Source organism: Bubalus bubalis, chromosome 18 (genome assembly GCF_019923935.1).
Source record: "Bubalus bubalis isolate 160015118507 breed Murrah chromosome 18, NDDB_SH_1, whole genome shotgun sequence".
In the NCBI taxonomy this organism is placed as follows: domain Eukaryota; kingdom Metazoa; phylum Chordata; class Mammalia; order Artiodactyla; family Bovidae; genus Bubalus; species Bubalus bubalis.
Window position 1 is genome coordinate 46,145,151 of NC_059174.1, and position 25,610 is coordinate 46,170,760.

Sequence of the window (25,610 nt, forward strand, 5' to 3'; positions counted from 1 at the left end):
CTTTCTCATTTATCATTTCAGCAGGTGCTAAGTGGGGAGTCACTCCTGGGAGGCTCTGAGGGGTGACATCTGCACAGAGGGGACCACGGGTGCCCTAACAATGTGTGTCAGGAGTGGGATTGAGCCTGGGCCCGTCTTCAAGTTGGCATCCACCTTGCAGCTCTGCTATGATCTCCTCCAGCAGATCCATCCTGGGAGAGGGTGGGGTAGGGTGGGCTGAAGTTGACCTCGAGGAGGAGGAAGAGGCCCAGGGCCCTCCCACCAGCACCCCACTTCTCACTTCTGCAGGCTGGAGAAGCGACTTCCTCTGATCAGCTCAGGGCTGGGTACCTGCAGGAGTAAAGACTAGAGCTGCCACCAGTGGCCACGGAGCTCAGGAGGGCCCTGGGAGGGCGGGCTGGGGCAGGGCCTGAGCTCAGGGCCCTCTGCTTCACCTGCCCTCGTGGCCTTCCCTGCCAGCAGCCTCCAGGGCATGGGAAGCCTCCCTGTGGGTCAGCAGGCAGGGGTTGGGCTCACAGGGCTGGGGGTCCAGCAGGGCAGCCCTGTGTGTGTGCCGCCGCAGCCCCCGCAGGGCTTGGATCTTGGCTGAGAACTTCCTCTCAAACCGCTCCTCAGAGCTCTGAGTCCCCAGCAGGGAGGCTGAGTCCTGAAGGCTGGCGTGCAGGGCAGGGCCCTGGGGGAAGCAGGGTTGGGCGGGGGCGGGGTGGGGGTTAACCGGTCAGCGAGGGGAACAGTGGGGGTCCCAGGGGGTCCCTGGTCAGAGGAGAGGCAGCCAGGGAAATTGGGGTTGGTGACAACTGGGGGGAAGGGTCAAGGGTGAGCAAATGGACAATGGCGCAGGACTTGGGGTATCCATACTGTTGATCTGGGCTCCAGGCTGTGGTCCAGGCTGACCCTGGCTGTGGGGCTGTGCCCTGGGCAGAGGCCAGGGTGGGGACTCGGGCTGCTGCCTAGAGTCAAGCTGCTGCCCGAGTCCCAGGTGGCACCCCTCTGGACTCTGCTGTGGCCCATGACCTGCAGAGAGCAATGGCAGAGGGCTGGCGTGGGTGGCCCACAGCTCCCTCGGTCCTCCAAGTGCCTGTCCTCGCTCCTGCCTAGGATGGGGAGGGGCCTAGGGACATCACAGCGGGCCACAGGCCCGGGTGCAGTCTTGGCTCTGGGAATCACCTCACAGTACAGTGTCTCTGGGCTTGCAGACCAGCCAGTTGGAAATGGGGCAGGGGCACAGCCGAGCTCTGCTCAGCGCCTGCCCCCATCCCCTCTGGGCCCTCTAACCTGGTAGAGAACCCTGCGGTGGAGGGCACTGTATGGCCCAGTCCCTTGGGGAGCTCACCTCAGAGGCCGAGTCCTGTGGAGAGGAGGCTGGGTGTGGGACACAGGCCCTGCCTGAGGTTCCATGGCTGCCACCCTCCCCTGCCCGCCTGTCCTGTACCTGAGCCATGGCCTCCCGCAGCAGATATCGTGTACTCTGCAGGCTGCCGCAGCGGTCAGCAGGCCCTAGGCCCAGCCCAGCCCGAACCAGGGCCTGGTAGGGGGCTGGCACCAGGGGGTCCAGGGCCGGGCTCTCACCCGCCTCCAGTTTAGCCTTCACCTCAGGCCCTTTTCTTCCAGCCCAGGGCAGCTCTCCTGTGAGGAAGTATGATTGGGGGACCCAACTGAGGTAGGGGGCCTCAGTGGGGCTGGGAGCGGGGTTACTCACTGACCCGTGAAGACCTCCTGGGCCAAGATGCAGAAGCTGTAGAGGTCTGAGGTGGCCGCAGGCGTGTCACCGCAGATGAGCTCCAGTGGCAGCCATGGGTACAGTTCGGGAGGTGGGGGCAGCCCTGGGCCTGGGCCTCCCCAGGGGTAACCCTGCCGCGGCCTGTGGAGGCCAAGGGACCTGGTGAGTCAGCGGCTGCTGGACGGGGCCACGGGCAGGACAGGGAGGCAGGCACTCACCTGGGCTGCAGCCAGCGTTGGTGCAGTGGGCGCCCGTGCTCCAGGCCGCCCACCTTGGCCAGGCCTGGCCGCACCAGCTGCACAGCATGGGAGCTGAGGCCGCCGTGAGCACGCCAGCGGGCCTGCAGGAACAGCAGGGCCTCCAGCACCTGCAGCAGCAGGTGGCCCGGCAGCAGGCCTGGCACGAGGTGGGGGGGTCCTCCTTCTCGTGGGCCCTGGGGGTGTAGCACCACATGCAGGGAGCCCAGCCACACGGGTTCGAAGAGAAGGCACAGCCCCGATAGGTCCTCCGAGGGGCTCAGTGCCATCAGCAGCAGCAGGCTGGGGTGGTGCAGGGCACTGGGCAGGAGGAGAACAGGCCACTCATGAGGAGGCCCCAGCCCGCCCGGCCGGGAGCTGACCATCTGCCTCAGCCACCGGACAGAGGAGAAACAGTGACCCCGGGTCATACAGCCTGGCAGTGGTGGGGCCAGCACCACTGTCCGTGGCACCCTCCCAACACCCACTCCTCTCCGAGGCCTACAGAACTGGGCGCCCACTTTCCCGTTGTGAGGTGGGTCACTCCAGTAGGAGGGCTCCATGCCAAGTGCTGGCCCAGGGGTGATGGCTGCAACTGCGGCCACCACCACATTCCCTGGTCATCGATTTCCAGAACACTCAAGTTGGGCAGGGCGGGTAGAAGACGGCGGCCTGGGGGGCCAGCTGGAGGGACCCACCTGCAGTGTTGAAGGTCAGCCAACAGCACATCAGCCTGGGCTCCTGGCACCTTCGGCTGCCGCACGGTCACGGGGTGGCCCCTCCACAGGAGGCTGGAGGAAGGCAGAGGGGAGAGAGTGCAGGTCTGAGACAAGGGGTTTCCCGGTGAGGGGGGCAGGAGGGCTGGACTCTTCCCAGCTCTGATGGACACCAAGCAGGGTGTCGGAGGGGCTCTCTCACTTGGCCATGAGGGTGTGGGAGCTGCTCCTGTAGGTGCGGTCGGGCTCGCCCTGCGCTGGCAGCAGCTCCTTGGGGTCCGCGAGGGGTACACCTGTTACCAGGCCCAGTGGCCACAGGCTGCTCAGCTGGGGGTGGGGAGCAGGACCGTGAGGCAGGAAGAGGACAGACACCGTGGTCCCCACTCCCTCCAACATCTGCTTACCTGGCCAAACCCTAAGGCAGGGACATGGGGGGGTCTCCTGGTCTGCTCCGGCCTCCATGCCCTGAGGTAAAGGGCCATCTGAGAGCAAGTCCAGGGTAACCAGGCGTGGTGGGTAGGCAGGCCTCAGGACGTGCACCGTTACCTGTTCGCCTGCACCAGACGCAGACCACCACACAGGCTGTGTCCAGAGCTGGCCTGCCACTGGCCCAGGGAGACAGAGGGCGCCAACTCACTGCCATGCACCAGGGCTGACATGTGGGCCCGGCACAGCTGTAACAGTTCCAGCATCTGGACGGGGCGGGGAGCACGTGGGGTGAGGTGGGGTGCGGGGCCCGGCCCTGAGGCCCTCAGCCCACCCTGGCCACAGCTCACCTCCCAGCTCTGTTTGGCACCACCTTGTTCTGCCCAGTCCTGAGGGCTGTGCCCCTGCTGGTCACGCAGACGCAGGTCGCCGCCTGCCTGCAGCAGGTGTAGGAGCACCAGGCTACGGCCCGAGAAGGCGCCCGCGTGCACAGGGGTGCTGCCATCCAGGCAGCGGCTGCAGCAGAACAGCGAGCACAGGAATGGGTTAGGAAAGGGACGGAACAGGGACAGGAGGTGGGAGGAGGGGAGCATGGAGAGATACGGGGGTCACTATGCTCGTGGGAAGAGGGCATCAGGATGGCGGGCTCACTTGGGGACATAGCAGAGTCCCTGAAAGAGTGAGAGGATGGCAGTGAGCATGGAGGCACCAGGAAGATGGGAATAGTTTCTGGAGGACAAGAAGGGGTTAACTGAGAGAGCAAGATGGGTCACCGGGGATGGGAGGGGGTCTGAGGGAGAGAGGTCTCTGGGGAAGACAGCCCTGGCTCTCTGGGGCTCAGACTCAGGGCGCTGGGAGTGTGGGGCATCACCATGTGTCCACGTACTGGTTGGGGTTGGCACCAGAGGCCAGCAGGAGCTGCACGGCCGAGCTGTGACCCAGCAGCGCCGAGAGGTAGAGCGCCGTCTGCCCCGCCGAGTTCTCGCCGTCTACCTGGACGACTGAGGGGCAGCGAGGCTTAGGACTATCCCTGCCCCTTACTCCAGGGGCAGAGGTCCTGGCAACACCTTTCCCAATTCCCAGCCTCCACAATCCCTCCCTGACTGGGTGACCCTCGGCTCCAGATTCCACCTCTGTGTCCTGGAACCGCCACCTTCCAGCCGCTGGGGACTCTGCCTCAGAATCCATCTCAACACACTCCTCACCACTAAGTCCACAGAACTGGAACAAGGTGATGTCTACTTGCCCTGCCAACATCCACCCCACCCCCATCCCAGAGGTGTCAAAATCACACAAAGAGGGGTTTCCCTGGTAGCTCAGTAAAGAATCCGCCTGCCAATGCAGGAGACACATGTTCAATCCCTGGTCTGGGAAGATCCCACATGCCGTGGAGCAACTAAGCCTGTGCACCACAGCTACTGAGCCTGTGCTCTAGAGCCTGGGAGCCTCAACTACTGAGCCCCACTGCCCAGAGTCCGTGCTCCACAAAAAGAGAAGCCACCGCAATGAGAAGCCTGTGGAGCACAACTAGAGAAAAAGCCTGCACATCAGTGAAGACCCAGCACAGCCACAAATAAATAAATTTTAAAAATCGCACAAAGGTACCCGGGCAAGAGGGCAAGGCTAATTTTTATGAGGCAAAATATGACCTTAACTCCAAAACCAGATGAGAGTTCCAGAACCAGAAATGAAGTCATACATCAATTCAATTTATGATCATACATGCAAAGCCCCTAAATAAAGTAAAAGGGGTAACCCAATTGATTTATTCCCAGAAAGCAAGGATGAATCAACAAAAGAAAATCTATCAATGTAAAAAAAACACATTCACAAATTAAAAAATAAAAATCACATTTAACTGTATCAGTAGATGCAGAAAAAGCACTTGGTAAAATTCAATGCCAAAAAACAAAAAAATTCAATGCCTACTTATGATTAGAAAAAAAAAATCTACCTCAGAAAACTAAGAATAGATGGAAAGTTTCTTACTTGATAAAAATTACAAACCAAAACCCAAGAGCAAGCAAAGTACCTAATGCAGAAACATAAGACTCTTCTCTTTAATATCAAGAATAAAAAAAAAGATGTCCAATGATAACAAGGTTTAGGAGTTCTGGTCAACACCTTATGACAGAAAAAAGAGACTGTGGTTTAAAGACTGAATAGCTGAGACCAAACTGTTACTGTCTGCAGATAACAATAAAGTAAAAGAATCAACACACACTTACAACTATTAAGCAAGCTCAGACAGTGGCTGGATACACAATCAACTTACAAAAATCAGTGAACAGCAGAAACTGTAAGTTTGATCATGTTAATTTCCTGCCTACAACTCCAGGGGTTTCCGATTACACACAGAACAAAATCCAACAAAATTCACACCACTCCTAAGGCCTGTTCCTGTCTGCAGTCGCTGCCTCCCTGAGTCCTTTGGCTCCCTGCTGCTACTTACATATCCCCAGTTTTGGGGTTTGTGGGGGTTTTTTTTGCTTTTAAAATTTACTTTTAACTGGAGAATAATTGCTTTACGATACTGTGTACCCAGTTTGTTTTGATTTTAGGGCCTTTGCACTGGCTATTCCCTCTGAAGTGCTTGTTCCCCAGCTGTTTCCATGACTGGCTCTTATGCTGTGGGACCCAAGTATCAACCCATTCGAAAGGCCATCCTTCCAGGGTGTCTCCCTCATTCTCATCACTCTCTTAAATTCTCATTATGGATTTAATTCACAATGATCTGGAGGGTCATTCTCGCCCCTAAGTCTCCATCACAGACAACAGCGCCTTGGCACAGGACAGGTGCCTGATACACAATTGTTAACAGGTCAACTGAAGTTGCATCCTCCTTTCTGCTCCTTGATCTCATTCCCCGAGGCAGTTTCAGTAGCCAAACTCACCTCTCCGCAGGAGTCGGGTGAGGCCCCACCTTGGGCCCCCAGCCACAGCCAGGCGATGCAGACGGCCCACCTGGCTTTCTGGATCCGGAACAGAGCCCAGCTCCACAGGGAATCGAGAACGCAGTGAGGGCATCTGTGGACTCCGTCAGCTCCTGGCCAGGAATCAGTGAGCAGGTCTCATGAGGGCAGGAGGACATGAAGGACTAGATCTCTGGGAGCAATAAAGACAGAGCTGGCTGTGAGTCTTGGGGGGCAGTCTGAGAATTAAAGGTGATTTGGGAGGGGTGTGATTTGGAGAGAGGCATCTGAATGAGAAATAAGGTCAGGAGTTCAGGGGAGTCTGGGAGTGAAAAAAAGCTAAGGAAATCTGCTCTCTGTGGCAGAGGAGTAGTAAGGGCTATGAGGATAGGAGTCAGGGGCTTGGGAAGAGAGTCTGAAGACTACATAGGGGCCGGAGGAAGAAGGCTCTGAGGGTTAGGACCTGAGAGGGAGGTGCAGTCTACAGGCTGTGAGACAGGAGTGTCCAAGGAAGGAGGACAGCCTGAGGGCAGGGTCTGCAGGCTGGGAAAGGGCCTTGAGGAGGGGTAGGGGGCGGTGGCTGGGGTCCGCGGGCTGGGAAAGGGTCTGAGAGCTGGGGGCATGGACTGAGCTTTAGGGAAGTGTTTGTGTACTAGGATGGGGTCTATGGATTAGAAGCGACGGAAGAAAGAAGGAGTCTGAAGATGTATCTGTGGGCTGGGAGAAAAGTGTGCAGAACTGAGACCAAGGCTGAGAAAGGGGTGGGGTCTGTGGGCACAAGATGGGTGGGAAGGGAGAATGGGGGCGGGGTTCTGTGGGCTGGGGGAGGGGCATGGTGGCCAGCTGGGGGACCAGTCCCCTCAGCTTTGCACCTACCGTTGGGCTCCGACAGTGATCACCATGTGACTGCCACGTGACCCCACGCTGAAGTTCCGGAGGTCTAGGCGGCAATTCCAGGCGCATGCGCATCAATGATCGCCAGCCATCTTTGCGCTTGCGCGCAGGAGCGTCTCTTATGTCCCTGAGGCGACCCGGTAGAAAAGACTGCAATGTCCACCCCAGAGCTGTGGCTGCTCCCTAATGTTACTGCCTTGTTGTTTGGAATGCCCAGCCTTTCACCATCCCTGTTTTTCGCTGTCTTCCCATGCTTCTCATGTCAACCCCACGGGCAGTTTCCTGTTCGTCTCTGCCCCGGGCTCTCTTCTTTGCCCCACACGTAGGCTCCTCAGTGTGCTGGACACCTCTCCCTGGATGTTCCCTGGGACCTTCACACCCACCCGGCCCCACACTGGCTTCAGTATCTCCTCCAAACTGCATTTCCTGCCAGATCCCCATCTTAAGAGTTGGTCCCACTGTCCCCTCTCACCCAGAGCCCTGGGTCTCACCCTGAATGTCTCCCTCATATTCTGGCTATCAGCTCCATGGCCCTTCCACTCAGTCTTCTGGTGGTTCTTTCCACTAGTCCACCCATCATGTGACAGCCAGGGGACTCTTAACTAAAGTCTTACCTGACTCTGTCCCTTCCCTATTTCAAACCTTCCTGACTCCCTAGTGAACTTGGACAGAGTTGAAGCCCTGCAGTGTGGCACCTAAGACTGCATCATCTGCCCCCACCCATCCTTGTCTCCCCATTCCCCAGTCTGTTTGTGCACATGCCCTTGGCTTTGAATGCTCTTCTCAATATTTACTTGGTTATTCTTGGGAATTCTCTGGGAAGCCCTCTTGATCACCAGGTGTCTCCTCTGGCCTCCTTCAGCCTCTGGGCTTTCCCCAAGGTTGCCCAGATACCCCTGAGCTCACCCATCACAGCCCTGATCACCCTGGGCTGTCACTGCCTGAAGGTGGTCTGTCTACCCCTACTGGACTGAAAACCCGGTGAGGCCAGGCCTGGGGTTGTGTTGGTCTCTGCTGTGTCCCCAGCGTTATTTACCTGAGAGCCTAGCTTAGAAGGAGACTCAGTAAATGCTTATTAAGAGAGAGAGTGGTTTGCTCTTCTCTCTGTCTCTCCCTGGACGTGTGGCCTTAGCCTAGCCTCTAGATTTCAGTGTTTCAGTGTCTGCTCTTCATCTGTGCTGTTTACCCGGGTGTCCACAGGAGTGAAGAAAATTCCCATGTCAGCCACTGACTGGTTGGGTACAGCTGACCCCAGGCCCTTTGCAGGATAGACTGCCTCAGGGTTGGGGGGGGACCTCCTTAGTCTTTGATCAATGCCCTCGCTGTGCTCTAGGGTCATCTAAAGATCCTTCTTGAGCCACAGAGCCCCCGAACTTGGGCTGGCTGAGGTCAAAATGAGCCCTTCCCCAAAGAGGTGGCTTTGGTGCAAGGCAGCTGCCTGGGCAACAGCTCAAGAACTTTATTGACCACGTGACTCCTGGGGGTGCTAATGGGGGGATACCCTCAGGCCCCGCCCCAGCAGCCTCCGTCGAAGTTCTTGGCTGAGCAGCTCCTGTTCCCTGCGGGCACCCCGTAGTACACTTCGGTTCTCCTGGGCCCTCCGGATCAGGTAAGGGATCACCTCCTCCAGGGAGCCATAGGGGATGGACTTGTACACAGCATAGCCAGCCTGCCCTGGAGGGAGAGTATTGGCAGGGTGTGGGCTCAAGTTTGGCAAGAGGCTCCCATAGGCTCCATCTAGAACAGAGATTTCCATTTCTGAGAGCATGACAGATTAGGTGAGTTGGACAAAATCTCCTGCTGAAAAAACTAAAACTCCTGGAGTAAACATTAAAATAAAAATTCTCAAAGTTATAAAAATGCTGCAAAGAGAATAAAGTGAAAGTGAAAGTCACTCAGTCGTGTCCAACTCTTTGCAACCCCATGGACTATACAGTCCATGGAATTCTCCAAGCCAGAATACTGGAGTAGGTAGCCTTTCCCTTCTCCAGGGGATCTTCCCAACCCAGTTTTTGAACCCAGGTTTCCTGATTGCAGGTGGATTCTCTTATCAGCTGAGTCACAATGGAAGCCCAAGAATACTGGAGTGGGTAGCATATCCCTTCTCCGGGGGAATCTTCCTGACCCAGGAATCGAACCGCAGTCTCCTGCACTGTAGATGAATTCTTTACCAACTGAACTATTAGGGAAGCAAAGAGAATAAGGAATTTACTAATTCAAGAATTAAGAGAAAATGAGGGGCTTCTCTTGTGGCTCAGTGGTAGAGAATCTGCCTGCCAGTGCAGGAGAGACGGGTTCAATCCCTGGTCCGGGAAGATCCCACATGCCACTGGACAACTAAGCCCTCGTGCCACAAGTACTGACCCCGCATGCTGTGACTACTGAAGCCCCCATGCCTAGAGCCCGTGCTCTGCAACAAGAGAAACTGCAATGAGAAGCCCGTGCACTGCAACTAGAAAGTAACCCCCTGCTCACCACAGCTAGAGAAGAGACCAAGCAGCAATGAAGACTTAGCACGGCCAAAAATAAATTTTAAAAAAATTTTTCTTAAAAAAGAGAGAGAACCCAGAGCAAAGGATTACACGAGAAGCGTTTCTTTCCTGAGGGCAAAACTGAGTTTCTGTCTAATGACTTCAAAGTTAAGGGGGTACAGAAATGGAGGCCTAAGGCCTGACCAGGATTGAGTTATAAAGGAGAGTTTCCCCAGATTAAGTGTGAACCCCAAAATCTAGACCCTAAAAGTAAGAGTTAACAAGAAGTCAACTCTCCCATAAGGAAGGTTGGCCTTGACCGTAAACAGAGCAAGGAAGGAAACAGAAGTCCATCTCTGAGAAGTTGTGGCCATGGGTTGCGTGCGTGTGTGCCCAGTCACTTCAGTCGTTGTCAGACTTTGCCCACAAGGCTATGGACTGTTAGCCCACAAGGCTCCTCTGTTCATGAGATTCTTCAGGCAAGAATACTGGAGTGAGTTGCCATGCCCTCCTCCAGGGGATCTTCCTGACCCAGGGATTGAACCTGCATCTCCTGCATTGCAGGCAGATTCTTTACTACTGAGCCACTCTGGAATCCCGTTACTGTAAGTTAGTCTCCTAAAATATTTGCAGCCCCAGTGTGGATCCTTGAGATAGCTCAAGAAACCTCAAGCTGTGAATTTAGGGTACAGTGATTTTGTACCCCTTAGTGCCTGGCAGAAGAAAACATAAATCTTCTGGTCTCAGGCCCTGGGGAACAACACAGTAAAGATAACAAAGCAGACAGGAAACAAGATACCAAGATCAAAAACCAAGATACCAAGATCAAGACAAAAACAACAGCGCACAGATGCAGAGACATAGGCCCACGAGGCCCTCAGATATGGGACAGACCTCTCTGAGGGCCTGCCACTGGGCCGGCTGCAGGCTGACGGGAGCCTGGCCAGGCATCATCTGGGAATGGGAGAAGGGATCTGTTTGGGAGGGAATGAGGCTGGGGCAGGTTAGGTGGGAGGTGGGAGTAGGGGCTGGGAGGGACGGATCACTCACATACCCAGTGCCAAGGAGACATGGTCACACATCCCCAGAAGTTGTCCAAAGCAGACTGGCCCATCTGGAGGAATGCCCAGCTCCCACATGCTACAGAAAAGGTCACATCATCAATCCAGACAGTGGCTGGATCCCCCATGACACACTCATATGGCTCTTCTAGTTATTCAAATATCGAAGTATTTCCAAACTCACTGATAAATAACCATGGCCCTGGGACCTCTGATATCTCACTGGTAAGTCTCAGCTCCTTTCCTGAAATATTTGGACTTCCCTGCTGCTGCTGCCAAGTCACTTCAGTCATGTCTGATTCTGTGCAACCCCATAGACGGCAGCCCACCAGGCTCCCCCGTCCCTGGGATTCTCCAGGCAAGAACACTGGAATGGGTTGCCATTTCCTTCTCCAATGCATGAAAGTGAAAAGTGAAAGTGATGTCACTCAGTCGTGTCCGACCCTCAGTGACCCCATGGACTGCAGCCTTCCAGGTTCCTCCGTCCATGGGATTTTCCAGGCAAGAGTACTGGAGTGGGTTGCCATTGCCTTCTCCGTTGGACTTCCCTATTCCCCAGCAAATAAGGGGCAGTTCCTTGTTCAGCTGGAGCCTACAGGTGTAGCAGGGGTTAAATATTTTGAATATTCTCCCCAGACCTCCTTTGAACCTACTGGCCCCCACAGTCCCTCCCCTTGTCAACCACCCTTTGGGCGCTTATTTCCATTCCCCTACTTCATACCGCTTGGTTGCCTGGTGAACAGAGTCCTCATTGTGGGAAGCCACCATCAGGTGGCACATGGGGCCACGATGGGACACCTGGGTCAGCATCAGCTCCAGACAGAGGCTGTAACTGAAGGGAGATGAAGGATCAGCTTATGGCACCTGGTGAGTTAGGGTCAGGCCGCAGAGACCGGGGATTTATGTCCTTGAGGGGTAGGGTGCCTAAGGGCAAGGACCCTGAAGTCAGGAAGTACCTACATCCCACCTGCCTCAGCTGTGAGGCACATCTTCTTTCTGAGCCTTTTTATTCCCTTTAACAACACACATTCATCTGTTAGCATTGTTGTGGGGATGGAGTGAGATGAGGGTAGACCTAAAGTCTTTGGCACAATGGCAGTCTCACAGCAAAGGGCCATGTCACAGGAGATGACATTTACCCACTGACATTCACTTCAGCAACGTCTACAGAGCAGAGTTAGCAACACCCCAAATGTCTGTAAGTGGGAGACTGGCTAAATGAACACCCAGAAGATAGTGGAGGGCCCCTGTGGGGGCAGGAAACCCCCCCCCCACCTGCCATGATTGGATGGGGATGTGGGTGGAAGTGAGCTGTATCAGCCTGTTCATTTTTGTGTCATTTTGATTTTTTTTTTTTTCGGGCTGTGCAGAGAGTGGCATGTGGGATCTTAGTTCTTCAACCAGAGATCAAACCCAGGCCCCTCAAAGTGGAAGCATGGAGTCCTAACCTCTGGACCATCAGGTAAGTCCCCTTTTTGATTTTTGAATCACGTGAATGTATTATTTATTTAAAATCTCTATTAAAACGTTAATGGTACTATGCTGGAGAAGATGTGGAGAAATTGGAATTCTCCTACTGTGCTAGTGTGAGTCTAAAAGGCTGGGAAACCTTTTGGAAACACTTTGGGAAACCATCTGGCACTTCCTCAAAAAGTTAAACATGGAGTGACTATAGGACCCAGCAATTCCAGTCCTAGAGAGTTGGACTTTTAAGAGAATTTAAAATGTGAATTTACCAAAAAATATGTACATGAATGTTCAAAGCAGCACTATCCACAATTGACAAAAAGTGTAAACAATGCAAATATCCATCAATTGATGAATGGATAAATCAAATGCGGCCTCTCCATACAATGAAATATTATTCAACCATAACAAGGAATGAAGCACTGACACACACTACAACATGGCTGAACCTTAAATACGTTATGCTGAGTGAAAGAAGCCAGGTACCGAAGGTCACGTATTATGTGACTCCACTAATATGAGATGTCCAGAATAGACAAATCCATAGTGACAAAAAGTAGATTAATGGCTTCCAGGGCCTAAGGGGATGGGAATTATGAGTGACTGCTAATGGATATTTGCATTAGCAAATTAGCAAATAGAAGGGGGAAAGGTGGAAGCAGTGACAGATTTTCTCTTCTTGGGCTCCAAAATCACTGCATGGTGATTGCAGCCATGAAATTAGAAGATGGTTGCTTCTTGGCAGGAAAGCTATGACAGCCCTAGACAGTGTTTAAAAAGCAAAGACATCACTTTGCTGACAAAGGTCTATATAGTCAAGGATATGGTCTTTCCAGTAGTCATGTACAGATGAGAGAGCTGGACTATAAAGAAGGCTGAGTGCCAAAGAAATGATGCTTTCGAACTGCGGTGCTGCAGATGACTCTTGAGAGTCCCTTGGAAAGCAAAGAGATCCAACCAGTCAATCCTAAAGGAAATCAACCCTGAATACTCTGGAAGGACTGATGCTGAAGCTGAAACTCCAGTACTTTGCAAACAGCTGACTCACTGGAAAAGACCCTGATGCTGGGAAAGATTGAAGGGAGAAGGAGAAGAGGGTGACAGAGGATGAGATGGTTGGATGGCATCACTGATTTGCCCAAGTTCACTAGTCATGAACTTGGGCAAACTCTTGGAGATGGTGAGGGACAGGGAAGCCTGGCGTGCTGAAGTCCATGGTGTCTCAAAGAGTCGGACACAACTCAGCTGCTGAACAAAAACAGCTGATGGATATGGTTTGCTTTTGGCTGTGCCATGTCTGTCTGTCTGTCTGTCTGTCTGTTTGTTTGTTTTGCTTAAGGATGTGGGACCTTAGTTCCCAGACCAGGGATCGAGCCCATGTCCCCTGCAGTGGACCCTCAGAGTCTTAACCACTGGACCACCTGGGAAGTCCTGGAGTTTCTTTTTGAGATGATGAAAATGTTCTGGAATTGGTGATGATGGCTGCAAAATTTAATGAATATACTAAAAACCACTGAATTGTAGTTTAAAATAGCAAATTGTATAGTATGTGAATTATATCTCAGTAAAAAAAAATAATTCCAAATGATTAAGCCCATAGGATACAAATGTGACTAGGCTTCATGGGCTTTGGATGCAAGCTTAGCCTTCGTGGCTTGGCCACTTTCTGTGCGAGCTTGGTAAGTCCCTGTGGCTCTACAGACCCCTCCTTGTCCACTGGGAAATGGAATCAGGCTTTGAAAGCTCCATGAGAACAGAGCCTGGGGTCCAGCTGGATTGCTACCACAACCAGAATCCAACACTGATCTGAAACAAGTGATCAGCAAGTGTGTATTGAAAGAACAAATCTTTTCTTCTCAGGGCCACGAGATGGTGGCCCCAGGAGCTCAGCCATGTCTTGCCTGTGATTTGAGGTGTATCAGAATGAGGGTTCTAGAGTCAGTCTGCATGTGCTAAGTCACTTCAGTTGTGTCCAACTCTGTGACCCGATGGACTGCAGCCCACCAGGCTTCTTTGTCCATGGGATTCTCCAGGTGAGAACAATGGAGTGGGTTGCCATGCCCTCCTCCAGGGGATCTTCATGACCCAGGGATTGAACCTGCATCTCTTGCATTGGGAGGAGGGTTCTTTACTGCTACCGCCACCAGGGAACCCAGTCTGCCAAGGCTCAAACCTTGGCACTGCCACTCACTAGCTTTGCACCCTTGGGTAAGAGATGTCACGTCTCTGAGCCTGTTTCATCCTCTGTGAAATAGAGAGAGAGCAATAGTATCTACTGCTTGGGGTCGTTTACTCCTTCATTCACCATACCTGTACCGAGCACCTCCCATGGAGCAGCAGTGTTAAGCACTGAGGACTCAGCAGTGAACAAGTTAGAAAACCCTGCCCTCCTGGGCCCATGCTTTCATGGGAGAGAAAGACAATGAGCAACTGAATGCCAAAGCTCTGCTGCCAATAAGTGCTGGGAGAAAAATCAATCTAAGAAGAGAGGGTGTGGTGTGTGTCAGTTTTTGGTAGGGAGGGCAAGAAGGTCCCCTGAGAAGGTCCCAAAAAGTAAAGACCTAAGAAGGTGAGTGACTGAGTCCTGCCATGCAGCCATCTGGAGGGAGAAGGTTCTGGGCAGTGGGAACAAGAAGTGCAATGTCCCTGGGGTCATCAAGGAGGCCAGTGTGGCTGGAGTGAAGTGAGTGAGGGGGCAGGACTGCAGGCCACTGCAAGGATCTGGGGTTTATTGAGGGTGTGCTGGGAGCTATGGGAGGATTTGAATTGAGGAGGGAGATTTGACACAGGTATTAACAGGCTCCCCACTGGCAACAGGTTGGGGAGGGGTGACAGAGAAGGGAGCAGGCTGCTGTTCAGGTGGGAAGCGACAGTCTCCTGGTCGGGGAAAGAGAGTGACCTGTAGACGCACGTAGGTTGCTGGACACTGTGGGCAATGAGCTCTAATGGAAGGTTAGATGCTAATGCTCTTCCTCTCGAGGCCGGCAGAGGATGAGATGGCTAGATAGCATCACTGACTCACTGGATGTGAATTTGAGCAAACTCCAGGAGACAGTGAAGGACAGGGAAGCCTGGCGTGCTGCCAAGCCATGGGGTCACAGAGTCAGACACGACTTAGCTACTGAACAACCACAGCAACAATTATTCATCTTAGAGGCCGGCCTGCCCCGTCCCACCTCTGACTGGTAGCCTCATAGTCAGGCTGAGTGGGATCTTCGGTTCCCTGGAGCCGGGCCGTCTCTCTCTCCTTGTCCAGATATGCCCCTCGTACCAACTTCACCCCAAAGGCCAGGCCAGCCCTGTCTGCAGCCTCAGCGTCCCGCCTCAGCCGCTCGTAGGTGTCCTGGTGGAGCACATGGGCGGCTTCAGATCAAGGCGCTGGGACCCCGGCCTGCAGCCCCTTGTCCCCAACCACAACCCCCGTCCCCGGAGTGCACCACACACCTTCAGATAGGCCTGGTAAGTGTTCCACACCCAGGGCCCCCCTTCCCCGGAGCTGTTCCAGCGCGTGGCCAGGGCAGCCACCAGCAGAGAGAGTGCCGGGTTCAGGGAGGTGTACTCAGCATCCACCAGGAGCCTCACACGCTGGGCCCGGGCATGCTGAGGGTGAGAGGGACTGCGGTCGGGCCCCAGGGGTGACCAGCAGGCAGGTGCGGTGGAGGCAGGCCTCGGCCGAAGCTGTTACCTGTACCACCCGGTGCAAGCGACTCAGGGAGGCCTGGAGGTGTCGTGTTTGCTCGGTGTTGAGGCAGGAGACCCGGAGGTCCTGGGGGGCAGCGGGGAGGCAAGGCGGCTCAGGCCTTCTGGACCCTTCCAGAGCCCAAGCCTCCTCTCCCCCACCAGCAGGCAGGGAAAAAAGTTTAGAAATTACTAGAAATCTGGAAAGCAGCTGTATCATATAGATACTATTTATTGAGGTATAATACATGGATGGACAGGCTTCCCAGGTGGTGCTAGTGGTAAAGAACTTGCCTGCCAATGCAGGTAAAGAGACGCCAGTTCTATCCCTGGGCCGGGAAGATCCCCTGGAGGAGGGGACGGCAACCCACTGCAGAATTCTTGCCTGGGAAATGCCATGGACAGAGGACCCTGGCCAGTTACAGTCCCATGGGGTCACACGGAGTCGGACATGACTGAAGAGACTTAGCACACACACACACACACACACACACACACACACGGGTTGAGAGCCCAGAATTTGAGTTTGAGTTTTGGCTCCACCATTCACTGTGTGGCCTTGAACAAATGTAACCTCTCTGGGCCTCAATGTTCTCCTCTGTAAAATGGGGATGATTATAGTATCTACCTCATTCAGTTGCTGTGTGGATAAAAATGGCCTGGCCATAAACAGGACAGGACAGGGCCAGCATATGATAAGCACTCAGTGTTTTTGTTGTTTTGTGTGTGCTCAGTTGTGTCTGACTGTTTGAGACCCCATGGACCATAGCCCGCCAGGCTCCTCTGTCCATGGGATTTCCCGGGCAAGAATACTGGGGCGGGTTGCCATTTCCTACTCCAGGGGATCTTCCTGATCCAGGGATCAAACCCACGTCTCTTGCACCTCCTGCTTTGGCAGGCAGATTCTTTACCAGTGTGCCACTGGGGAGCCCTAAGCACTCAGTACATGTTGTTATTGTTATAATAATAGGTGACTTCAAATGCCATCTTATAATCTTCACAATGATCCTAGTAGGCAGATATTATTCCAAGCTCCGTTTTCCAGTGAGAAAACCAAAGCTGGGAAAGTGAAGTGACTTGGAATTAGCATCTAGGAACAGTAACCAGCTCCTAATAAGAGCTGTGAGTGTTACTTTGCATTAGTTTCTCAGGATGTCTCACTGCAACTCACAAGGCTCCCCTGGTCTGACGCCTTATTCTACCTCCTCCCACCCTTCGCCTCGCTCACTGCTCTCCGGCCTCACTGGCCTCCCGGCTACTCTTTGAACATGCCAAGTACCTTCCCACCTCAGAGCCTTTGCTCTGGCTGTTCCTTCCACCTGGAACACTGTTCCCCTAGATGTCCATCCACCCCACTCCAACCTCTCAGCAGGGTCTTTATTTTCTCTGGTTTGAATTTGCAGCTCCCTAGCTGGGGCTTTCCCTTCCCCTTCCTCAGCCTTATTTTTCCCTACAATACTCGTTTTTTAAAAATTAATTTATTTATCTGGCTGCACAGGGTCTTAGTTGCAGCATGCAGGATCTTTTAGTTGTAGCACTCGAGCTCTTAGCTGTCAGATTTGGGATCTAGTTTCCTAACAGGGATCTGATCTGCACCCCCTGCATTAGGAGCATGGAGTCTTAGCCACTGGACCACCAGAGAAGTCCTTGTTGTTGTTCGGTCGCTAAGTCATGTCTGATTCTTTGCAAGCCCATGGACTGCAGCACAATAGGCTTACTTGTCCTTCACTATCTCTCAGAGTGTGCCCAAACTCATGTCCATTGAGTTGGTGATGCCATCCAACCATCTCATTCTACAATGCTTATTTATACTTGTTACATATCCGCTTTGAGTTTTTTTTTTTTTTTATAATTAAACATTCTTCACACACTTATGAATAGAGTGAAGAGAGGGCAGTATTTTTCTGTGTCTGTCTCTGCACCACCCTCTACATCTGAATCCAAGATCACTTCTAATAAACAGGAACCTTTCAGAAGAGCTCAAGTGAAAAGGCAACTTACTAATACAGGAAGACTCTTGGAACCCAATTTCTAATGTATGTACTTCATCTGCATTAATTTCTGTGATTCCCTGAAACAATTAAGTAAACATAATTTCCAATTTACAAATAAGGAAACTGAGACCCAGAGGGTAACCTAACCTTTAAAAAGAACGAATTTCCAGGCTGGGTGCACTTGCGCCCCCTCCCTACCACGTGACCGGCAGCCGAGCAAGTCTGCACTCAGCTTTGGTTTTTTGTCTTAACTTTTTATTGGACTCTTTTTGGCTTTTATTGTTGCTTTTTGGGGCTTCCCCAATGGCTCAGTGGTAAAGAATCCACCTGCCAATGCAAGAGACTTGGAGACACAGGTTCAGTCCGTGGGTTGAGAAGCTCCTCTGGAGGAGGAAATGGCAACTCACTCCAGTATTCTTGCCTGGAGAATCTCATGGACAGAGAAACCTGGTGAGCTACAGTCCATGGGGTCTCAAAAGAGTCAGGCAAGACTGAGCACAGCACAGCACACAGAGTTGCCTTACAATGATGTGTTAATTTCTGCTATACATCTAAGTGAATCAGCCATACATATACATATTGTCCTTTTTTGGATTTCTTTCCCATGTAAGTCACCATAAAGCATTGAGTAGAGTTCTCTGTGCTATACAGCAGGCTCTCATTAGTTATCTACATTACATATAATACTGTATATGATTGCCAGAAGAAATATCAATAACCTCAGATATGCAGATGACACCACCCTTATGGCAGAAAGCAAAGAAGAACTAAAGAGCCTCTTGATGAAAGTGAAAGAGGAGAGTGAAAAAGTTGGCTTAAAACTCAACATTCAGAAAACTAAGATCATGGCATCCAGTCCCATCACTTCATAGCAAATAGATGGGGAAACAATGGAAACAGTGAGATACTTTATTTTCTTGGGCTCCAAAATCACTGCAGATGGTGGCTGCAGCCATGAAATTAAAAGACACTTGCTCCTTGGAAGAAAAGTTATGACCAACTTAGATAGCATATCAAAAAGCAGAGATATTACTTTGCCACCAAGGGTCTGTCTAGTCAAAGCTATGGTTTTTCCAGTGGTCATGTATGGATGTGAGAGTTGGACTATAAAGAAAGCTGAGTGCCAAAGAATTGATGCTTTTGAACTGTGGTGTTGAGACCCTTGAGAGTCCCTTGGACTGCAAGGAGACCCAACCAGTCCATTCTAAAGGAGATCAGTCCTCAATATTCATTGGAAGCACTGATGCTGAAGCTGAAACTCCAGTACTTTGGCCACCTGATACAAAGAAGTGACTCATTTGAAAAGACCCTGATGCTGGGAAAGATTGAAGGCAGGAGGAGAAAGGGATGACAGAGGATGAGATGGTTGGATGGCATCACCGACTCTATGGACATGAGTTTGAGTAAACTCTGGGAGTTGGTGATGGTCAGGGAAGCCTGGCATGCTGCAGTCCATGGGGTCGCAAAGAGTCAGACACAACTGAGCAACTGAACTGAACTGATATATGTCAATCCCAATCTCCCAGTTCATCCTACCCCCCGCCTTTGGTATCCATACATTTGTACTCTATATCTTTGTCTCTATTTCTGCTTTGCAGTAGGTTCATCTGTACCATTTTTCTAGATTCCACATATATGCATTAATGTAAGATATTTGTTTTTCTCTTTGGCTTTGATTTGAATGATTGTCTCTTTCAAGTAAGTGCCTCAAGGACATATATTTTGTTTATCTTGATCAGCATCCCCACCCCTCAATGGACATGAGTTTGAGCAAGCTCTGGGAGATGGTGAAGGACAGGGAAGCCTGGTGTGCTGCAGTTCATGGGGTTGCAAAGAGTCAGATATGACTGAGTGACTGAACAACAGTCTCCACCCCTAGCATAGCACCTGGAACATAGTACATGTTCAACAGACATTTAAGGAATTGTTACACATTTGTAACAGAGATCTTCCCTGGTGGCTCAGATGGTAAAGAATCTGCCTGCAATGCTGGAAACCTGGGTTTAATCCCTGGGTCGGGAAGATTCCCCTGGAGAAGGGAATGGCAACCCACTCCAGTAATTCTTGCCTGGAGAATTCCATGGACAGAGGAGCCTGGCGGGCTACAGTCCATGGGGTCGCAAAGAGTTGGACATGACTGGCTAATGCACACAGTTCTCGGTCTTCTTATGGGGATTCCACATGAATGTGAGCTTCTAGTGACTCAGGAAGTCCAGTTGGGTTCAGAGAAAACCCAACTGGGGTTGGGTTTTCAGGGAAAGTTAAAAAAGAGGAACAGGTGGAATTCTGTTATGGCCAACAGGACTCCTTCCCAGGCGGCGCTAGTGGTAAAGGATCTGCCTGCCAATGCAGGAGATACAAGAGACATGGGTTCAACCCCTGGGTTGGGAAGATCCCCTGAAGGAGGGCATGACAACCCACTCCAATATTCTTGCCTGGAGAATCCCATGGATAGAGGAGCCTGGAGGGCTACAGTCCATAGGGTCACAAAGAGTTGGACAAAACTGAAGTGACTTAGCACACACACACACACTCATGGCCAACAGGATGGATATGGACCGCATCTTGGGGAAGAAGTCTCTCTCCAGGAGGAGGGAGGAGCAAGGAGCACCTACCTGCCCAGTGCTTCTCCCCAGTCAGGAAATCGTCCCCTGCTGTGGGGCAGCGTCCGGGGGAGTTCTGGGGTGTGCACAGCTGGTGGACCCTCACAGGGGGCCGACCCGGCCCTCATTCACCCTTCACCACCGTCTGAGGTGGCGATTACTGTCACCCCCGTTTTACGGGGGAAGCAGAGGTCAAGACACAGAGAGGTGAAGTTACTCATCTAAAGTCACACAGCTTGACCTAGGATTTAAACCTCAGCTTCTCCAGAGCCTGAGTACTTAACCGTCACCATGTACACCCACCCACAGGCAGAGAGGAAATGCTTCCCTCAAATATATGCAAAGCCGTTAGGACAGTGCTCAGCACGTTGTGAGTGGTCGGTAAGTTCTCCACCGTTAATATGTTGTTCCAAACTCACCTGCTTCATTTATTTATTCATTCATTTGACATGTTTATCATATCCTGTCTAGGTGCTAGGGCCTGGGACGTGACCGTGAACAGGACAGTCATAAATTGTGCTGGGGAACCGGTGACTGTGAAGACCAAGGATGGGTGGGGGCTGGGATCTGGGGTGGGGATGGCAGGGCGGCTCTGACATGGGGACAGGAAGAAGGGACAGCTTTAGGGAGACACAGGCCAGTGTGGGACCCAGTGGGTGTGAGAAGTCTGGGGGACGCCCAAGGGGAAGTTTGGTGCAGGGGGAGGGTCAGGGGAAAGGCTGGGCCTGGAGACAGGTGGGCATCATTAGTGCAAAGCGGGGAAACTGAGGCTGAAGGGGTGGGTGAGAAGGCCCTTTCAAGGGGAGTGAGGAGCAAGCCTGGGCCTCACCCTGGGGAACCTCCATATTTGAGTATCAGGCAGAGTAAACTTAACGAAGACTGAGGATGAGCCGGGAGCGATGGAAAATGAGGAACACCAGGTCTGATGGTGTTGGGGAAGACAAGGGAAGTGAGGGACACAGAAGGAGCAGGGCCCCTTTGTCATCGTGAAGATGCCAGCTTGGCAAGGGTTTTAGTCCTGAAAACTGCCCTGGGAAGAAATTACTACCATTGCCACATGCGAGTGAAAAGCTCATGAAGGGGTGAAGCTTGTTACGCTCCAAAGCTGATCCTTTAAGCACTGCTTCTATGTGTTCTGTGATGCATTAAAAAAAAAATACAAATTAAAAAATAAACATCAGCAGGTCCCAGGTAGTGTTATTTGGCAGTGATGGAGACTCAGAGGCTACCTGGGTGCCCATCCCAGGAGAGGTAAACCAGGCGGCCAGAAGCCCAAATTAGAAACAATGGATTAGGACTTCCCTTGTGGTTCAGGGGTTAAGAATCCGCCTGCTGATACAGCGGATGTGGGTTTGATTCCTGGTCTGGAAAGACTCCACATGACTTGGAGCAACTAAGCCCGTGCACCACAACTACTGAAGCCCAGGCACCCTAGAACCTGTGCTCCGCACCAAGAGAAGCCTCCGCAGTGAGGAATCCCACACACCACAATTAGAGTATCCCCCGCTCTCCCCAGCTAGAGAATGTCCAAGAGCAGCAATGGAGACCCAGGACAGCCAAAAAGAAAAAAACAAGTAATTAAAAAAAACACAATGGATTAGATGTATACAGAGATGATTGGAGGGATCTAAAAATCAGAGTGCTCAGTGGAAAAACGTAAGAAACAGGACGCAACAGATAACATAATGTTGTTTAGTCGCAAAGTCGTGTCTGACTCTTTATGACCCTATAGACTGTGGTGTGCCAGGCTTCTCTGTCCTTCACTATCTCCAGGAGTTTCCTCAAACTCATGTTCATTGAGTTGGTGATGCTGTCTAACCACCTCATCCTCTGCCGCCTCCTTCTCCTCCTGCTCTCAATCTTTCCCAGAATCAGTCTTTTTCAACACAATGATGAATGTTACTTGTAGATGTTTAAAACTATACCCAACCCCAGATTGATAGAGAAGGGCACAAAGGGACTTTCTGCAGGGATGGAAATGTTCTGTACGTTGATAGGGATTATAGTAGCTCCAGTGTGTATTTGTCAAAGCTCATCAAAAAGTACATTTAGAATGTATGCATCTCACTGTGTATAAATTTTACCTGAAAAGAAATGACTGCTGAGCTCTAGTTGGTGATATACATTTTGAAGCATTTGGGGAGAGAAGCGTGCTGATGTCTGCAAATTACTTTGAAATGCATCAGAAAATAAGATGGGTGGGTGGATGGATAGAGGAATGGATATGATTTTAAAGCAACAATAGCAGGTGTTCACCGTAAAATTCTGTTGATTTTTCTGTATGTTTGAAAATTTTCATAATAAAATGTTGGAAAAATATGCCCCCAAATAGCATATATTTGGCAAAACCACATCATGATAACAAAGAGATGTATATTATACAAGGTGAAGTGATTACTGATGGCAGGGAAGGTAGAAATAAGATACGGAAATAAAGAATAAATGAAAGAACAAATGAGTGAATGAATGAACCAAAACTCCGCTGGTCTAATCATAGCTCCTAGCTAGTTAGCATACACTAGCGTAGCTGAGTTGATTGAAAAAATATTGGTTACTTTTTTATTGGTAAAGAGCTACTGTCTTAATTGATCCTACTAGAGCTCCCAGCTCCCAGGCCCCTAGCCTAGAATCCCCAGGTGACCCATATTCCGGTTACTCTCCAGCCATGCCCCAGGGCAGTAACCCCATTTATTCTGATAGTTCTAAGCCTGGGAAGTAGAGATAGATAGTTAAATATTTAGAACATTCCGCTGGCTGGTGTCTGCTGCCTCTGCAGTCCCCACCAACCATTCCTCTCCCCCAACCTGTGGTCCTTACCTGTCCAGAGTCCATGGCTTCTGCCAGCCTCTCGGGGCTCAGCTCCAAAGAATCCCCTGGCCTTCGGACCCACGAGGTGAGCTGCTTCTGGAATGGTATGGCGGGTGGGGCGGTGAGGGGGACCTGGTGGGCAGCCGCCCCTCCCCTCCCACCCGGCCCACCCCTTACACAGAGCCGAGTGCTCATCAGCGCCGTCATCTTCAGCTGCATCAGGGCATTTCCCGTCGGGTCAGGGGTCTCCAGGAGGCCTCGTGACAGGTCCACGCATCGCAGCATCGCACTGAGGTTCCCTTCATACCAGGCCTCGCTGCCCAGCCGGCAGGCATCAGGGCTGGGAGCCCACTAGCCCCCTTCCCACCAGCCTCCCGGCCTCCCTGGGCCCGGGCCCCCCTACTCACCCCGTCTTGACAGCCGAGTCTGGCTCCTCCTCAGTGGGCACTGCCAGCAGAGGCCGCAGGCCTAGGTTCTGGAGCTGTAGGACACAGCTCCTCACCTCCTCGGGGGTCTCACCAGCCACAAACTGCCCGTAGATGGATGCTCGGAGAAGCGCACCGGAGAGCCGGGAGCCCAGGAGTCGCTGAGACCAGGCTTGGAGCTGGGGTGACAGGGAGCAGGGGCTCAGAACCAGGCCCCAGGAACTTCCTAGGCTAGTTCCCCCAGGATTGCTGCTCACCGCCAGGCCATGGGTGACCAGAGGCGGCCAGGCACACAGCCGTAGCACCAGCAAAGCCCGGGTCAGTTCTCCCGTGCTCTTGAGGTGGAAGGCCCCACCATCAAAGCTGAGGGGCTGCAAGCTCCCCGGGGAGGGGCCAGCTCGGGAGCAGAACACACGACAGGTCTGAAGCATCAGGAACCCTTCACCACTTCCACACTGGAGCAGGGGGCTTTGGAGGCAGCTGGTCCACCCAGTGCCCCTTGTCCGGCCAGGGACAGTGACTGATTAACCAGACAGTAGCCAGGGAAAGGCAAATCTTTAGGATCACAGACTCCTTGAAGGGCAGTTAATTATTAACTTATAGGGACATAGTTCAGAATAATGGGGACAGGAAAGGAAAGCCCCCCTCAAAACCTCAATGACCCTCAGTATAACAGCTCACAATTGTTAGTCACCCATCATATGCCAATGGGTATTAAGTCAGAGTGCTCTGGGAGCCAGGCAGTGTGGCTTTGTGATCTTGGGAAAGTTATTAAACATCTCTTGTTGCAATTGCTTCATCTTAAAGTGGGAGAGAGTGTAGTTTGCAAATACACATAATCTTTATCTGTTCTATATTAAGCATATATCCTAGAGAACTTGAACATGGACATCAGGAAACATGTACAGGAAGAAATGTTCACAACAGTATTTTTTTTCAATAGCCCTAAATGGAAGCTACCCAAATTTCCATCAGCTCAAGAATGGAGAAACACACTGTGGTGGATTCATATGACAGACTACTATACAGCAATGAAAAAAGGATAAACTACTGATGCATACAACAACACGGATGAATCTCACACATATGTTGTGTGAAAGAAACCAGACACCAAACAGGACATGCTATCTTATTCTAGTCAATAAACTTGAAAGTAGGGATAATGAAATGGCAATATAGTGTGTGGGGGGATGGGTGCATACATGGATGGCAAAACTATAAAGAAAAGACAAGCAAGGAAATCATTATCACAAAGATCAGAAAGGGATCAGAGGAGTTGTAACCTGGTGGGGTCTCATGGGGGCCTCTGTGCCCTTTTTTCATAACCTGATAATGATTCACAGTTGTTCATATTGTAAGGGTTTTAAAATATATTCTTATTTTCCCTCCCACCCCCTATCAAGATTGAAGTGGGGAAGTTTGCTTAGTATTTATTTGGCTGTGTCGGGTCTTAGTTGCAGCACTTGGGACCTTTAGTTGTGGCATGTGGGATCCAGTTCCCTGACCGAGGATGGAACCCGGGCCTCCTGCATTGGGAGGGTGAAGTCTTAGCCACTGGACCACCAGGGAAGTCCTTAAGCTTTTCTTTTAGTTACATGTACAGTTTTAAAAATTATTTAAAAATTAAAATAGCACAAAAGGAAATGAAGTGAAGCTGTCTTTCTCCAACTTCTCAATCTCAGTCCCTCAATTTCATGCCTCCAAGGTAATGAGGTATCCTTGGAGAGGATCAGTTCAGTTCAGTTCAGTCGCTCAGTCGTGTCTGACTCTTTGCGGCCCCATGAATCGCAGCACGCCAGGCCTCCCTGTCCATCCCCAACTCCCGGAGTTCACTCAGACTCACGTCCATCGAGTCAGTGATGCCATCCAGCCATCTCATCCTCTGTCGTCCCCTTCTCCTCCTGCCCCCAATCCCTCCCAACATCAGAGTCTTTTCCAGTGAGTCAACTCTTCGCATGAGGTGGCCGAAGTACTGGAGTTTCAGCTTTAGCATCATTCCTTCCAAAGAAATCCCAGGGCTGATCTCCTTCAGAATGGACTGGTTGGATCTCCTTGAAGTCCAAGGGACTCTCAAGAGTCTTCTCCAACACCACAGTTCAAAAGCATCAATTCTTCGGCACTCAGCTTTCTTCAAAGTCCAACTCTCACATCCATACATGACCACAGGAAAAACCGTAGCCTTGACTAGACGGACCTTTT

General features: G+C 51.7%; 2 protein-coding genes across 10 annotated transcripts; both read right to left on the reverse strand.

Annotated features, from left to right (window-relative positions):
• Positions 1-10: 10 nt before the first annotated feature.
• Positions 11-8,195, reverse strand: LOC102409439 (inactive serine/threonine-protein kinase TEX14). Of its 8 annotated transcripts, XM_025269842.3 has the most exons (15): positions 6,887-8,195; positions 5,993-6,203; positions 3,985-4,099; positions 3,449-3,614; positions 3,219-3,364; positions 3,077-3,137; positions 2,875-2,999; positions 2,655-2,747; positions 1,939-2,277; positions 1,704-1,861; positions 1,334-1,626; positions 859-1,014; positions 435-673; positions 281-330; positions 49-191 (listed from the first exon to the last, which is right to left on the reverse strand). In XM_025269842.3, the coding sequence occupies exons 2-14, from the start codon at positions 6,123-6,125 to the stop codon at positions 312-314; spliced, it is 2,043 nt and encodes a 680-aa protein (XP_025125627.2). In that variant the 5' UTR covers positions 6,126-6,203; positions 6,887-8,195; the 3' UTR covers positions 49-191; positions 281-311. The 8 variants fall into 8 exon arrangements, with proteins under 8 accessions (XP_006068846.3, XP_025125626.2, XP_025125628.2 ...); XM_025269839.3 differs by lacking the exons at positions 5,993-6,203; positions 6,887-8,195 and having other exon boundaries at positions 1,334-1,348; positions 1,433-1,626; positions 3,985-4,514; XM_025269840.3 differs by lacking the exons at positions 5,993-6,203; positions 6,887-8,195 and having other exon boundaries at positions 517-673; positions 3,985-4,514.
• Positions 8,196-8,339: 144 nt separating this feature from the next.
• On the reverse strand, positions 8,340-23,964 carry PRODH2 (proline dehydrogenase 2). 2 transcript variants are annotated; one of them, XM_006068783.4, is made up of 10 exons: positions 23,669-23,963; positions 23,394-23,590; positions 23,164-23,302; positions 22,996-23,082; positions 15,589-15,669; positions 15,348-15,503; positions 15,080-15,246; positions 11,158-11,268; positions 10,430-10,515; positions 8,340-8,578 (listed from the first exon to the last, which is right to left on the reverse strand). In XM_006068783.4, exons 1-10 carry the CDS (start codon positions 23,840-23,842, stop codon positions 8,391-8,393), a joined length of 1,386 nt encoding a protein of 461 aa, XP_006068845.1. In that variant the 5' UTR covers positions 23,843-23,963; the 3' UTR covers positions 8,340-8,390. The 2 variants fall into 2 exon arrangements, with proteins under 2 accessions (XP_006068845.1, XP_044788187.1); XM_044932252.1 differs by lacking the exon at positions 15,348-15,503 and having other exon boundaries at positions 23,669-23,964.
• Positions 23,965-25,610: the final 1,646 nt, after the last annotated feature.